Source organism: Microtus oregoni, unplaced genomic scaffold (genome assembly GCF_018167655.1).
Source record: "Microtus oregoni isolate MIOR12 unplaced genomic scaffold, Mior012 000007F_ref0000211, whole genome shotgun sequence".
NCBI lineage: Eukaryota > Metazoa > Chordata > Mammalia > Rodentia > Cricetidae > Microtus > Microtus oregoni.
The window spans coordinates 10,978,773-10,995,085 of record NW_024543066.1 but is presented as its reverse complement, the minus strand read 5'-3'; the positions used below and the strand labels follow the sequence as shown (position 1 = coordinate 10,995,085).

The following is a 16,313-nucleotide window of genomic DNA, read 5'->3' as shown; positions in this document are numbered from 1 at the left end:
TATGGCAATAAATGGATATGTTATAAGAAAGACACTGGATCTTTTATTTTTTTTCCTTTCATTTTTCTTTTTTCTTTAAAAAACAAAACCGAACAAACAAAAATCCCAAGGCAAAACCCTTTTAGGTGTAGTTACAAATATTTTATGGGTCGGGGAGGGGACCCTATTACAGAAGAGAAAAGCACCCTAGGACGTCTTTCCCGTCTTCTCTCCACTGAGGGAGACAGCCAATACACCCAAGTGGCTGTCATGCCCTCCTGACTTGGAAAAAGGAGGAACCAAACACTTAAGAACTTTGAAAAGACTTGTGTGTGTGTGTGTGTGTGTGTGTGTGTGTGAGAGAGAGAGAGAGAGAGAGAGAGAGAGAGAGAGAGAGAGAAAGTCAATGCTATAAATCTAAACAAGGTCTATTTTTGTTTGTTTTTTTAAAAAAAGTTCTAAAACAACAGGAAGAAAACACATGGAAAAAAAACCCTTGGTGGAGACCTGGTTAATTTCGGAAGAGGCCTTTTGTAAAGAGTATATAAAATGCGCTGGGCCCCTTCCCCAGGCAGTCAGGCCCTGTTCCGCTGCCTCTGCTCCCCTCTCAGCCGCCCTCCGCTCCCCTGCCACGTCACCCGTCCTCAATCCTTTTAAAAAATAAAACCCCCGCTCTGGAGACGTGACCCTGACTCTCCCCACCGGAGAGCTACTTGGTGTCCAGTTTGGCCATCTCCTGTACGTAGATGCCGATGCTCTCGCTGTCAAACAGCAGAAAGTACACATTCTTCAGTGAGGATGCACTCGAGTCGTCAAAGTGGGCTGAGATGGCCTTGAGGGTCACCTGGGCGGCCGTCTGTTTGGGAAAGCAGTTTCTATGACCAAACGAAAGAAGAGCCCGTGTCATTTCGGTTCTTGTACCCACTGCTGTAATTCTTTCTTAGCTTGGGGAGAGGGATGTTGGTTTCTTTTTGTTCTTGTTTTGACAGGGTCTCACTAGGTATCCCTGGCTAGCCTGGAACTCACTGTGCAGACCAGGCTGCCCATGAACTCGGAGATCTGCCTGTTTCTGCCTTCCAGAGTGCACGAATTAAAAGGATGTACCACCACACCCTAATAACAGTTTCTTCTCATTCCGGCCCTGGACCCTTGTTTGTATGGTGTGGAACTCACCAAGCACAGGGCCAGTTCACAAGTCACTGGCACAAGTCCAGGGGAGGACACGGGTTGGTGGAGATGTCCCTGCTACATACTAACCACGTATGAAAGAATGCTACATACTTTCAGTCAAGGTCACAGAGCTGGTACGTAAAGGATGTCCCAAATTTGAATCTGTGTCAGCCGGCTCAAGGATAAACTCTATTGATTTCACATTTATAAGACCATGTCTTCAAAAAGCAAACTTTTTTTCCTCCTTCAAACCAGATTATCCGACAAGGGTCTTTCATAATTGCTGGGGCTCAGTTGGTCAATGTTTGTGCCTAACATGCTGGGTTAGGTCCCCCAGTACTACATAAAGCAGACAGGTGTCTGAAACAAACATGGGGCATGATGCAGGGATGGCTTAGTGGGGAAAGGGCTTGCCACACAAGCATGTGACCTGAGTTTCTCAGAGCAAATACACCGAGGCTGGGCATGGTGATAATGTCTGTAACCCCAAAGACAGGTAGATCCCTGAGACTGGCTGGCCAGTCAGCCTAACCTGATGTGAGAGGCAGAGGCAGGCAGATCTCTGTGAGTTCAAGGCCAGCCTGATCTACACAGTGAGTTCCAGGGCAGTCAAGGTTACATAATGAGACTCCCCCCACCCCCTTTTTTCTTTTTGGTTTTGGTTTTTCAAGACAGGGTTTCTCTGTGTGGTCCTGGCTGTCCTAGAACTTACTCTGTATAGACTAGGCTGACTTCAAACTCAGAGATCTGGAATTAAAGGCATGGGCCACTGACCTCCAGGCCAGACCCTATCTCAAACAAAGAAGCAAAAAAAAAAAAAAATTCCTCAAACCAAAACAACAGCAACAAAACTCAAGGTGGTGGGGTGTGGTAATACAGTCAGCACTCAGGAGACAGGTAGGCAGATCTCTCTGAGTTTAAGACTAGCCTAATTTACATTGTGAGTTCCAGCCTAGCCAAGAGACAATAGTAAGGCCCTTTCTCAAAACAAAAACAAGATGGGTATCTTAGTCATCTGAGAGGAGAAACCTCAGTTGATGAATTTCCCAGATCAGATTGGCCTGTGGCCATGTCTGGAAGGGACTGTCTTGATTGATGATTGATATGGAAGGGCCCAGCCCACTGTGGGCAACACCGTTCCTTTGGCAGATGATCTTGGGTTGTATGAAGAGCTATCTAAGTAGAAGCCAGGGAGTGAGCCAGCAAGCAGCATTTGCTCAAGGTTTCTTTATCAAACTCTTGCCTTTAGTTCCTGCCTGACTTCGACATGGACTGTGACCGGGAAGTGTAAGGCAAATAAACGCTTTGTGTCCCTAAGTTACTTCAGGATAGAATGTGTTATCACAGCAACAAGAGTGTTAGTTACCTGAGGAATGACACTGGTTTCCACACGCACGTACACATATGACACACATGTGTACCCACACGCATACATAAAACTAAAATGCTACCTGCCTTCACCCATGGTGTCTTTCAGTTCTGGGCATTGATATCCACAAGGCAGGAGTGCTGGCCCTAGGCTATGGAGATTTGCCATCCCACGCCAGGGACTTGTCTCTGTTTGAAAGGTAGAAAATTGGGCTTCTTTCTCTGTTGTCTACCGAACCTGCTGGCTGTGTCTTCTAGAATGGGCTGACGGAATGTGGCCATGTTGGCGAGTAGCCGGTTTGTTGGAACAGAAAGGCTGGGGACGTCAACTAAGAAACCGTGTCCTACCTGCCACTGGGGAAAGGCGGGAAGGCGACGGACTTGAGCTTCTTGTCCTCGGCGGCAGACAGGCAGTTTTTGATGGTCTCTTCCAGCTGCTCTTCACATTTGTCGGAGCCCCACTGGGGGATGTGACAGTGGATGACAAATTTGGCTGCGAGTCCACTGGATTGGCTGACGGCAGCTGGGACACAGGAAAGGGAAAGGCAGGAGGTTATTTCCCGAGTCCCACCTTAAAGCTGGGTGACGATCCTGGGCCTCACAGGTAATCCTGTGAGATCCTGGAGGACGAGGAAGTGAAAGTGCGGGTGGCTGGACCCCTCCCTGCCACCGTGAGGAGAGTGTGGCAGGATGCAGAGCTCTGGTCAGACACCTTAGTCTGGGTGTTGATGAGACAAGTTTATCATAGCTGGTGACCTGTCCCCAGGCCCCGAGTCAGGAACCACCTCAGTGGATCCTAGCAACAGGAACATATCAGAATCACATCTGGGGCTGTGGGAGGTCGAGTAAGGGCCATTCTAAATGTCGAATCCCAGGGTTCCCTGACATGGCCGAGGGTACTTTGTAACTGCAGTTAAGAATACTGGAGATGGACTGCCAAGGTTGCCATACTGGTTACTTTTGTTGACTTGCCATGACACCAGGGTTAAAGGTGTGTGCCACAGTGCCTGGCTTTTTTTTTTTTTTTTTTAAGTTTTTCAAGACTGTGTTTCTCTGTGTAGCCCGGGCTGTCTTGGAACTCACTCTGTAGACCAGGCTGTCCTACAACTCAGAGATTTGCCTGCCTCTGCCACCCAAGTGCTGGGATTAAAAGTATGCACCACCACCACCTGACAAGGTTTAATTAAAAAATGTTTTTATAGGGATGGGTATTTGCCTGCATGCATGTCTGTGTATTGTATGTATACAGTGCCCAATTAGACCAGAAAAGGGCAAATCCCCGGGCCTGGAGTTAAATATGGCTGTGAGCCACCATGTGGGTGCTGGGAACTAAACCCAGGTGTTCTGGAAGAGCAGCCAGTGCATTTAACTGCTGAGTCATCTCTCTAGGCCCTCCTTCCTTTCTTTCTCTTTAAAATATTATTTTATTTTATGTGTAAGGATGTTTTGCCTACATCTATGTCTGCACTGCCTTTAGAGACCAGAAGATGGCATCAGATCCCCTGGATCTGAAGTTATAGACAGTTGTGAGTTACCATGTGGGTGCTGGGAATTGAACAATTCCTCTGCAAGAGCAATCAGTGCTCTTAACCACCAAGCCATCTCTCTAGCTCCTTCCTTCCTTCCCTCCCTCCCTCCCTCCATCCCTCCCTCCCTCCTTCCCTCCCACCCTTAGAGTTTCTATTGCTGTGAAGAGACAGACACCATGACCACAGCAACTCTTATAAAGAAAACATTTAATTAGCTGGCTTACAGTTTCAGAGATTCAGTCCATTATTATCATGGTGGGACATGACAGCATGCAGGCAGAAATGGTGCTGAAGCTGAGGGTGGAGAAGGAGCTACATCTTGATCTAGCAGGCAACAGGAAGTGGTCTGAGACACTTGAGCATATATGAGATATCAAAGCCCATGTCCACAGTGACACACTTCCTTCAGCAAGGTCATACCTTCTCCAACCAAGTCACGTATCCTAATAGCTACTCCCCATGATTTTATGTGTGTGTGGGGTGTTGTAAACTACCACATCCTTTCCCTCTCTCTTTAAAAAGAATTTTTATTCCCCTAAACATGGCCCCCGTTATTGACAGGCCTGGTGAGAACCATGGCTACTGAGGAGTTTGAGGAAAGTCCCTGTGGCCATCAATCATCAGAAGTGACTTTTCTGTCCCCATGCTTGGTTGTGTCCTTCACTCCCAGTTCCTTTGACCATCTTTTCTGAGCCTCTGCCATGCATCTGGGCAGCCTGGTAAGAGATGCACCGTGTGACCCTGGGCTCCTGGCTTGGCTATAAATCTCTTCTTTCAGGGCTACACTGACATCTACAGCACAGTGCATGTGGAGAGGCTCAGCATGGACTGGTCTGGCTTGGAGAACATGCATGGGGCACATGGGCCCCCAGCAGGGTCTGGCAGGGGTAGCTGTGTAAAGGCCTGGACTGTAATTAGGTCCTTTTACCAATTCTAAGAGGTAAAGATTTTCCACTCGTTTTAGTATCTTTGAAAAGGTTCACACACAACCATCTGTAATGAGATCTGGTGCCCTCTTCTGGCCTGCAGGGATACATGCAGGCAGAACACTATACAGTGCCTGGCTTTTTAACGTGGGTTTTAGGGATGACATTTTCTGTTGTATGCAGTGACCATGTATGGGTGTGGGAGGCTGGAGACTGTAAGGAAGGGGTTGAGTCAGGCTGAGACGTAGCCAGTCTAACACTTACCTTCTGCCACTTCCAAAGGGCCTTGGGATTTGCGAAGCTCCTTTACTGTTTCCAAGAACTCTTTACCCCCTGCCTTTTCCAAGGCTTTACCTACAAAGAACAATGGGGGCTGTGGTGAACGACTTTTCAACAGAGTCATATTGCTGGGCTTGTTAGTATGTTAGGAAAGTCTTAACCAAAGGTGCCATGTCCCATTTGTTACCCTGGTTTGCCAGTGGTCACTGGAGGCACCGCACAGAGGTCAGACTAAAGGATGACAATCCTTGTTAAAGGACACACACACACACACACACACACACACACACACACGTCTCTTTTTTCTTGTGTTGCCCAGCATGGAATCTAAGACACTCCCCCCACAACAACCTGGGTAAATAATCTGCCACTGAACCACGTCCCAGCAAGGCAGAACACCCCAATCCGGAAAATCCCAAATCCAAACCTTTCACATGCCAACCCAACACGGCTCATGCTAGATTCACAGAATAAACGGGCCATGGTGGCTCACATCTGTGTAAGAATTACACCAATTCTCAACCACTGCCGAGTGTGTAAAGTTGAAGGGGCATCATGAGAGCTGAGTCCTCATGAAAGGAAATCTAAGGAAACACTGGTGTATCACTGGCCATGGACTCTCGTCCAGTTGTCTTTTAGTGCTGGGCACTGAACCCAGCAAACACTCTGCGATAGGGTCATGCCCCTATACAGCAATTCTCAATCTTCCTAACGTTGCGACCCTTTAATATGGTTCCTCATGTCATGGTGACTCCCAACCATAACATTATTTTCATGACTATTATTTCATAACTGTCATTTTGCTACTGTTATTAATCCTCAGGCGACCCCTGTGAAAGGGTCATTCTACCCCCAAAAGGGTCTCTACCCACAGGTTGAGAACTGCCCAAGACCCTCTTTCTCGAGCCTGAATATCTTGAAGTCTCCAGATCTACCATTGATTCAAACAGATAAACAGGCAGAAACGTGTTTAGTGATACTGCAGACAACAGAATCCAGACTAGGAGAAAACTGGTCTTGCTTCTCAGCAAATAAACTGCAAAAAGGTATGGGAGTAGGAGAGGCCATGGGTTAAGAGACTTGCTCTCCCCTTTCATTTAGTGTGTGTGTGTGTGTGTGTGTGTGTGTGTGTGTGTGTATAGGTCAAAGGACAACTTGGGTGAGTTAGTTCTCTTCTTCTACCATGTGGCTCCCAGGGACCAAATTCGGGTCATTAGGCTTGGTAGTGAATGTCTTTACATTTTAATTTTTGTGCTGCAGACTGACTCTAGGGTTTCGTGCAAATTAAGCACAGGTTCTACCACCGAGCTACACTTGAATCCCCTAGCACAAGATTAAAAAGAAAAATAAACAAATCAGGGCCTGGGCTGGACAGGATAACTGGCTTGCATGCTGGTGGTACAGGGTGGGCATGTGACGGCGTGTCTCCTAGTGATGAAGCAACAATAAAGATCTGTCTGTTACAGAGTGGGCGTGAGCCGGTCTTTTATCTAGCCCTGTGCCATCTGGTCTTCAGACTGTATCCTCACTTACGGATGAGGAAACTGAGGTTCAGGGAGGTTAGGAAACACACCCGAAGTCACACAGCTAGAACAATCTGTAAGTGCCTGGAGAGAGACCAAGGTGACTCAGAGGTCGTTCTCTCGCCTGTCTGCCTGTCTCTCATCCCATCTCACCTCCTCTGACGGCCATGAGGTCAGCCATAGGGTGTACCAGTGGGGTCCAAACTTGACTTTTTGCTTCCGCAACAGTGCACTTCACCCCACCCTACTTCAAAACAGAGAAGCATCTCTTTTGATGTTTTGGACATAAAGATGCAGAATTATGAGGATGTCTGAAACAGGATCTTGCTTTGTGTGCACAGAAAGGACATCAAGCCAAACAGAGCTGAAGATTCGGCCACTAGGGAGAACCCTTCCACAGTGGGGGAGACATTCCCAAAATCAGAGCTTGAGATTCGGCCACTAGGGGGAGCTCTTCCACACTGGGGAGAGCCTTCTTAAGAGGGACGGCAACGTGAGGGTCTGTGGCATGCACACAGGGGAAGAAACAGGACTGTTTTTTTTGGGTTTTTTTTTTTGTTTTTTTGTTTTTTTTGTTTTTTTCGAGACAGGGTTTCTCTGTGGCTTTGGAGCCTGTCCTGGAACTAGCTCTGTAGACCAGGCTGGGCTCGAACTCACAGAGATCCGCCTGCCTCTGCCTCCCGAGTGCTGGGATTAAAGGCGTGCGCCACCATCGCCCGGCTCAGGACTGTTTTTGTAGTTCTGTTATCGCCCAGTGCCACCCCACCGACTTTCAAGCATAGCAAGTGGCCTCTGGTGCCAGAGACACAGTGAGCCCAGCAGTCTGGGGCTACCACCTCGGGCTGAGCTGCTAGCAATGGCTTCGAACCACTTACCCCAGGGCCAGGCCTGGATCCCAGGGTCGAGGCCTTTTTTCCCCACCCCGTTTAGCCTTTCAATGGAGTGTTTAAAACAGTTTTGTATTTGAAAATGGGCAACGTGGCAACAAATGAACCGGAGAGTGGCCACGATGTGTGCTGCTGTTTCTCATGCCTTTGACAGTTTGTCAGCCCCCCTTCTCAGCCCCTTAACCTCACTGCTTACAGCTTCCTCCTCAACTCATGGGGTTGGCACAATAAATGCGGCCTTATGATTGCTTAGTCCCCTCCCCCCCCTCCTTTGAGACAGGGTTTCTCTGTAGCTTTGGAGCCTGTCCTGGAACTCACTTTGTAAACCAGGCTGGCCTTGAATTCACAGAGATCCACCTGCCTCTGCTTTGCCCTTTATCTTTTTTGGAGGGAGATCATAACCCTTCTGTCTGCTTTCTGAGGGCAGAAATTACAGCGGTGTACCCGCTAGTTCCCATGTCTCTGTCTCTTTCCTCTTCACCAACAGCATTCTCGACATGTGAACTTAAAACGCATGTCAAGTTCAATCCAAAGCTTGTGCAACCATGTTTTGAGCAGCAGAGCTCAGGATGGCCCCGCGTGAAAATGACCTAGGTGCTGTCATCAGTGCAGAATGGAACCCACGCTGTGGCACACTCATACAGTGAAATACCACACAGCCAAGAAAATAAACAAACACAGTCAGTAGCTTGGGTGGATTTTGCAGACGCTAAGTTGCGCTCAGGGAGCCAGGCACGAAGAGCATGTAGGGCCATTTAAACAAAACCCAAACCAAACCAAGCACTTTTGCGCTGTTAGAAGACCGCTTTCCTCTAGAGGAAATCAGGATTAGGAGTGGGACCGGAAGGGTCCACTCACCAATGTGCTGGCTGCATAGGGGTCTTCACCCTCGCTTTGAGACAAGGTCTCACGTAGCTTAGGCTAGCCTCAAACTCCCTATGGGGTCAAGGACAATCTTGAATTTCTGCTGCATCTGCCTCCACCTTCTTTTTTTTTTTTTGGTTTTTCGAGACAGGGTTTCTCTGTGGCTTTGGAGCCTGTCCTGGAACTAGCTCTGTAGACCAGGCTGGTCTCGAACTCACAAAGATCTGCCTGCCTCTGCCTCCCCAGTGCTGGGATTAAAGGCGTGCGCCACCATCGCCCGGCTTGCCTCCGCCTTCTGAATGCCGCTACTACACATGTGATACAGAACACTCGGTTCATGGTGTGCTAAGGACTGAGCCCAGAACTCTGTGCACGCTAATAGGCAAGGACTCAAACCTGCTGAGCTCGGTCACTTAGAGAAAATGTCGTCAAGTTGTACACAAACTGTCTGTCTCCATATAGCACCCTAAGAAAAACTTGACAAAATTTGTGTAGATTCCAAGCAAAGCCTGCTTCTCTCTGGTGAGACCATTTTATCCCACAGAGAGAGAGACATTTCCACATGGGATCTCAGACAGAGGATGACACAGTCCATGAGAACTGGACAGTGGGCTATGCCATGACCCCTCTCCAAACCCCGGACCTTACCTATCTCTTCCTTGAGGTCGATTTCGGCTGTGGTTGGGTGGACAATGCCCTCCACCCTCATAGAGCCAATATGGCTGATGTCACTTTGGGTCAGGGATAGCTGCAATAGGAAGAGAAGACAGATCAACTCCCACTGAAAATCATTTTAATTTATTTTCCTCAACTATTCAGGCTGAGGGTCAGCACAGGGGCTCAAATTCCCAGGTACTTGTTTGTTTTTGAGACAGGGCCTTAGGTAGCTGAGGCTGGTCTTGAGTTCAAGTTGATTCTTGCCCCCACCTCCTACTGCTGGGATTGAAGGCCTGAGCTGCCATGCCAGGCATCCGGGTGTTTGCTTTTGGGCAGATTCCTTTGAGTTCGGGAGCTCTTGAGACTAGCAGAGTGAAAATAGCCAGACTCCACTGTCAGGAACAGAAATGGGCTCCCCCTTCCTCTCTCCTTCCCTCATCACTTTTGTGTCTTTTGTTCCTAACCCCATGGCCTTGGTCTCCATGGACACATCCTCCCAGAGGCTGTGTGTGGGAAGCAGCCTGAGGCCCATTTTCTTCTCACCCCTGAGAGAGTACAGAACATTTGGGGAGGTCATGTGGGATGGGGCAGGTAGACTCTGGGTTCCCACCCTGTCCTCATCTGTGACAATGCCTCCTCCCCAGTCCTTTTGTGCTATGGATGCACTCAAGGCCTTGTGTATGGCAGGTGAGTGCTCTATCCCAAGCTACACCCTCAGCCCGAGTACCACATCCTTGGGACTGTCTTGTGTGGTTCTGGCAGAGCAGGAGGAAGAGTGTTTCTCACTGCTTTCCTCGCCTGAGTGGGAACTTTCTGATTCTCTAAATACGGTTGGGGGAAAGTTCAGGGCTCTGGAGGGGACATACATCCCACCTCCTTGCATCTCAGTTTTCTTTGCATCAGAAACGAATAAGGAACCTGCTACGTCTCTGCTCCCCAGAGACCTTGTGATCCCCGACTGTCTGGATGGAGATACACTTGTTCGGCTGGCTGAGAACAGGCAGCAACCAGAGAGCCGGCGCGCAGACTCACTGGCTACTTCCCTGTGTGTCTTGTTCCAGCCCCGGCTGACTCGGGAGATAAACTGTCTGCTCAGTGAATTTGTCGCACATAGAGATGAATTATTTTCATGTCTGGCAGGTCGCTGAGATGTTGCTGGAATCCATCCTGTTATGTTTTTATTTTATTTTATTTTTTTCTGCAGCTCAGGAAGGCAGGCAGACTGAATTATTGACAAATAACTCATTCCTAGCACCCAGCATATTCAAGAAACATGTATTGCTATTCTCTCCCCCTGTCAAATGATATTTAATCATGGAAGCTGGGCCTCTTCGATCCTGGCTGGGAGTTAGCAATGGATTTTTCCTCATTGGGTACAGACATAATTGGGGCTTGGGGATTTCCCAGCAGAACCAGGAATGCCATCCTATCGACCAGATTCTCTAGGATGACTTTAGTTGACCTTGTGTTGACCAGCACAAGTTCTTGGCACCAAAGGTCTAGTTTGCTCTAGAAAAACCTACGTCACTTGGATTTCCCTTTAAAAATGGATAATTCAAGAGCAGGGTAGAAGGGAGGAAGGACGAAGGAGGCATGGCGGCCCATGAACAGTGGGATATACAGAAAGGCTCACTGCAGCTATTACCTTCTGCCCCAGAACGAGGCTCTTGGAAGACAGGATAGTGAAACCATCCCCCGGCCCATCTTCTGAAGTGGAATTTGATGTTCCTTCCTTATCGCTGTCCTTTGGTTTGGACTGTGGGTAAAAACCAGAGGGAAAGATGAGAAACAGTCTGGAGAGGCCTCTCGGCGACTACAGGATGGTATTTTCATGGCGGCCATCCACTTGGGTGTGGAGGGAAGTGGTCAGGAGGTAAATTCTGGATGATTTGTTTTGCAGTGACTGTGGGTATCATGTGTTCTCTGCTACTGAGCTATACTCCTGGTCCCTCTCTGCCCCCTCCCCATCTCCCATCTCCTACCTTCCCTGTGGTACCACTGGGAGGTGATAGGGCAGAGTGGAAGTAAGTCAGGTCGTCTATTGGGTGCCCTGGAAACAGATGCTGGGGCCCTGGTTTCTCCTCTTACAACTTCCTGGCTATCGTGCAATGAGCAGTTCTGTTCCTCCATACACCATTGCCAAGATGTTCTGTCTGGATCTAGGTCCAGGGTATCAGGGCCAAGTGAATATGAACTTGATGCCTGTGACACCACAAGTCAGAGCGAACCTTTCTTCCCCAGAAGTTGAATAGCTCAGCTATTTTGTCATAGCAATAACAACTGACTGATGCAGGCAGGAAGAGGGATCCGAGGAATTGGGCGGTGGTGGTGCACACCTTTAATCCCACGGGACTCTGCATGTCTATGAGGGATATTTTAATTGTCATTAATACTGCCCACTGTGGGCAGCACCACTCCCTAGCAGGGATCCTGGAGTGCATCAAATAGAAAAAGGGAGCGGAGTATTCATTTATGGTTTCTGTTGCCTGTCTGTGAATGTGGACTAGCGGCTTCAAACTCCTGCATAGCCCTGGATGTCCTGGAACTCCCTCTGACCAGGCTGTCTTAGAACTCAGAGATCCACCTGCCTCTGCCTCTCCAGTGCTGGGATTAAAGGTGTGTGCCATTGTGTCCAGCTCCAAACTCCTGCCACCTTGACTCATCCCACCCCTTAATGGATTATATCTTGAACTATCAGCCAGAATAAACTTCTCCATAAAGTTGCTTTGGTGGGGGTATTTTATCTCAGCAGTGGGAAAGGGAACTAAGACAGACACTAATCTTGCACGGGAAGGATGGGTTCCCAGGATGTCACCACTGCTCAAAGACCCCACCTCCTAATCTCTTCCCTTAGGGGTTAGATTTCCATGGAGAAGCAGCGTACCTACGGTAGTGGTAATACCTGGCAGCTGAATTACTCTGTGACTCACCTTCTTGGACGTCCGTGGCTTGGCGGCCTTGGATTTCTTACCCCCCTTCTTGCCCGATGCGGCCTTCCTTCCTCTTTTCTCTGGGGGTGGGGAGAGGATTGTTTCTGACTTTCCTTTGGTCCCTCGTTTTTTAGCCAGCAGTTCAGGGTGAATCCTCGGCAGGACACCCCCACTGGCGATGGTCACTCCTTTCAACAGCTGAGAGAGAGGTGCAAAGGACTGGTCAGGTCTGTGCTGGCTAACGGGGGTCTCAGCACTGGCCAGACAAGACTTGAGACTGGCTTCTGCTTAGCTAATAAAGCCAATTACCACGCAGCTACGGCTTTCTCGTCCTGCACGTACAAAGCGTTTCTCAGTAGGTCTCAGGTGGTCTGCGGTGTTTCACAGAAAGCAAACAAGGCAAAATGAAAGGTTCAGAGAAGCTGAAACTGGGACGATGCCCAGGTCTCTGGAATCTCAGATGGCAACCCTTGTGGAAGATTAGTTATAGATAGGTTACATCTGTTTATGCCGGGAATGTTTGTTTAACGGTGCAAAGACGTATTGTGTTCTTCATGCTTTATTTGTTTAGCTCTGTGAAGCTGTGTTCCTTTGCCTGTCTAAAAACGCCAGAGTGGTCTAATAAAGAGCTGAATGGCCAATAGCCAGGCAGCAGAAGGATAGGTAGGGCTGACAGGTAGAGAGGATAAATAGAAGGAGAAAAAGAGAGAGGATCAAGAAAAGGAGAAGGAGAGGAGGCTATCAGGGGCCAGCTACCCAGCTATACAGCAAGTCACAGAATAAGATCTGGAATAATCAACCAATGATTATATGTTCCGCATATTTTAAACCAGAGGGTGGTGTGAACCCACAGCTGATCTCTGAACCACTACTCACCCATATGTGACCAGAGCACCGGCACTTTGAGAGTCTAGAAATGTCTACAGCAAACGGGCAGTTGCTACAGCACTACTGATTCGAACAAAAGGGCTTGTGGATTTTCGGGAGCATGACTTTTTTTCCTCATTTTTCTAGCGATCGATTTTTACTACATTTTTTTGGGGGGGGGAGGGAATGATCCATGTATGATGGATTGGTAACTCTGAAATTCTTTAGTTTGAGAAGAATGAACTCAGAATATAAATAAAAATTCTCGTGCTATTTACCCACCTGCTTGCCTACTGTTGAGGAGGAAGGCATTCACTTGACGGTGAAGGCAATCAGTTCTAATACATAAATAAGGAGTCTCCTGCTCAGATCCCAATGAAAATCCACAGGGATGGAGTCAAGAAATGGCCAGGTATAGTACGTGTATCAACAACTTGTATTTAATGATGAGACAAGGTCTTGAAAGCACGGCAGAGTCTGTTTGAGAGTGGATTTCATCTTGACTATGAATGCACAGCCATCAAGAGTTGTTCTTCTTTACCTCGTTCTGGTGTGTGTGTGTGTGTGTGTACGCACGAGTGTACAGGTGAGGCTAGGAACTATCACAGGAATGATTGAAGGCTGACTGGATCCACCCAGGAACGTACCTGGCAACACATGCCCCACCCAGCTGAGCCGAGGGAGCAGCCCTACCTGGTTGAGCTCCTCATCGTTGGCGACGGCCAGCAGGATGTGTCTGGGGGCTATCCTGGCCTTCTTGTTGTCCCTCGCAGCATTGCCAGCCAACTCTAGGATTTCCGCTGAAATTACAAGGGGAACTTAATTTTTTTTTTTTTTTGAGAGAGGGTGTCTCTGTGTAGTCTTGGCCATTCTAGAACTAGCTCTTGTAGACTATGCTGGCCTCGAACTCACAGAGATCCGCCTGCCTCTGCCTCCTGGGTGCTGGGATTAAAGGTGTGTGCCATCATGCCTGACTTTCTGTCTCATTTTGCAACTTTTCTTTCTTTGTCACCTTTATCATTATAGTATCACTGTTACTGTAATGATTTGTTTTATTTTTAATTAGAGTTTTATTAGACTTTCTCTTCAGTTGTGGAGAGATGATTTGTTTGCTTTAAAATGTGTTTCTGAGGGGCTGGCAAGATGGCTCAGAAGTTAGGAGCCCTGGCTGCTTTTCCAGAGGACCTGCCTTCAGTTCCTAGAATCCCTGTCAGGTAGGGTGGCTCACAATCTCCTATAACTCCAGGATCTAGCACCCTCTTCTGGCCTCCCTGTGGGATACACTCATATATGCGATATAGTCACAGATGCATACATGAATAAAAACAGAAAACCCAATAGTTTTTTTTTTTAAAGTATGAATAAGTTTTGTGTGCCTGTTTACAAATCCCAGCCCTTGGGTGACTATGCAGAAGGAGCCCAAATTCCAGGTCAGCCTGGGTAACACAGTGAGACTCCAGAGAAAACGAAAAATGAAAGAGTGAATTGTAATGAGAAAGTTATTTACTAGAAATCTGGGGCCAGTGGGCCATCACATCTCACTGACAAGGGAAGGGCGCATGCGTTTGCTCAAATGTTCTGTGTGGAGGTGTGCAGACGAGCCTCTGTGGTTTGAAGGGTTCTGCTAGCATAACGTCATAAATATTCAGGCCTGCAATGAACAGGGGATTCCTCACGTGCCTTCACAATCAACCTAATGTCAAACAGAGTAGCCCACAAAGTTGCCAGCATCCAAAACAATCGACGGCAACAGTGGAAACTTGGTGCAAGTACGCCATATCTGCCAGGCAGAGGTGATTAACAAAACCATTAGAATAAAGCAAATGCCAGAGTTAAATATTTATATGGCATTTCCAGAATGGGAAGCACTAACGAGCTGCACATTCTTCTCATGCCTTTCCCAGAATATTCAGCAGTGGCTAGCAAGTTTACTCACAGTTCACTGACACAGTGACCGTAGTGAGTGTGTGTGTGTGCGCGCACGCATGCATGCACGTGTGTGGAGGCCAGAGGCTGACATCAGGATCATCCTCTATTTTATTTTTATTTTTTATTTATTTTTTATTACTTTTTTTTTTTTTTTGGTTTTTCGAGACAGGGTTTCTCTGTGGCTTTGGAGCCTGTCCTGGAACTAGCTCTTGTAGACCAGGCTGGTCTCGAACTCACAGAGATCTGCCTGCCTCTGCCTCCCAAGTGCTGGGATTAAAGGCGTGCGCCACCACCGCCCGGCTCTATTTTATTTTATTTTATTTTATTTTATTTTATTTATTTCTGTTACACCATATGCTTTGAGAGTATCTCACTAAAATGAGAGCTTGCTCTTTTGGCTAGACTGACTGGCCAGTGAGCCTTGGGGTTCTGCCTGCCTCTCTTCCTCCCAGTGGGGTGACAAGCCATGCATGGATTTTGCACAGGTATTGGGATACTAACTCAGATCCTACGCTTGCAAAGTGTGAGCCATTTATCTCTTCAGCCCCATTATGTCATTTGCTGAATTAAAGATTGGGGCAGTGTAGTGTAAGAAGTATGAACACACCCATTGGGCAGAGGGGAGAGATATTTTGAAATTAATGCCGTATTAGATTATCTGGTATGAGGCTTCAGGTGACACTCGGCTTTCTTTTTTAAAAAAAAAAATTTATATTTTATTTTTTAAATTTATTTATTATGTATTATGTATACGTATATACCTGCAGGCCAGAAGAGGGCACCAGACCCCATTACAGATGGCTGTGAGCCACCATGTGGTTGCTGGGAATTGAACTCAGGACCTCTGGAAAAACAGCTCTTAACCGCTGAGCCATATCTCCAGTCCCATATATATTTCTTAAAAAGCAACCGTGCCATTGTTCAATTTTGTTTAGGTTTAATACGAGGACAACGTAAATGTCAAGTGGGATTAAGTAAGAAGTGCATCAATCATGTCACCTGCCAGATGGAGCGGCACACACCTGTGACGCCAGCACTGAGGAATCTGAGGCAGGAGAATTGAATGGAATGTGAAGCCAGCTTGGTGAGTTAGTGAAGTACAGGCCAGCCTGGGCAAGAGAGACCCTGGTTCAAAACCGAAGCCTCTCTTCTTAGGGCTGGGGACATGGCTCAATAGGTCCAGCACTCACTACACAAACATGGTGATCTGAGATTGTGTTCTTGTGTGTGTGTGCAGGGTCAAAGGTCAGTCTCAAATGTCATTCCTCAGGGGATAGCCACCTCATTCTGGGGACAGGTTCTCTCACTGGGACCTGGAGCTTACTGACTGGCAAGGCTGGCTAGCCAGCAAGCCCCAAGGATACACCTGTTTATACCTCTCCAGTGCCAGGATTTCAAGTGTGTG

General features: G+C 47.8%; 1 protein-coding gene across 1 annotated transcript in view; it reads right to left on the bottom strand.

Annotated features, from left to right (window-relative positions):
* Positions 1–40: 40 nt before the first annotated feature.
* Positions 41–16,313, bottom strand: part of LOC121451104 (core histone macro-H2A.2) — a 36,255-nt gene continuing 19,982 nt past the window's right edge. Inside the window, exons 3-9 of the mRNA XM_041656613.1 lie at positions 13,673–13,779; positions 12,113–12,310; positions 10,828–10,938; positions 9,174–9,273; positions 5,237–5,326; positions 2,866–3,040; positions 41–854 (exon numbers count right to left, since the gene is read on the bottom strand). Coding sequence (XP_041512547.1) covers positions 689–854; positions 2,866–3,040; positions 5,237–5,326; positions 9,174–9,273; positions 10,828–10,938; positions 12,113–12,310; positions 13,673–13,779 — 947 coding nt within the window. The 3' untranslated portion in view covers positions 41–688. The remainder of the gene's footprint in view (positions 855–2,865; positions 3,041–5,236; positions 5,327–9,173; positions 9,274–10,827; positions 10,939–12,112; positions 12,311–13,672; positions 13,780–16,313) is intronic.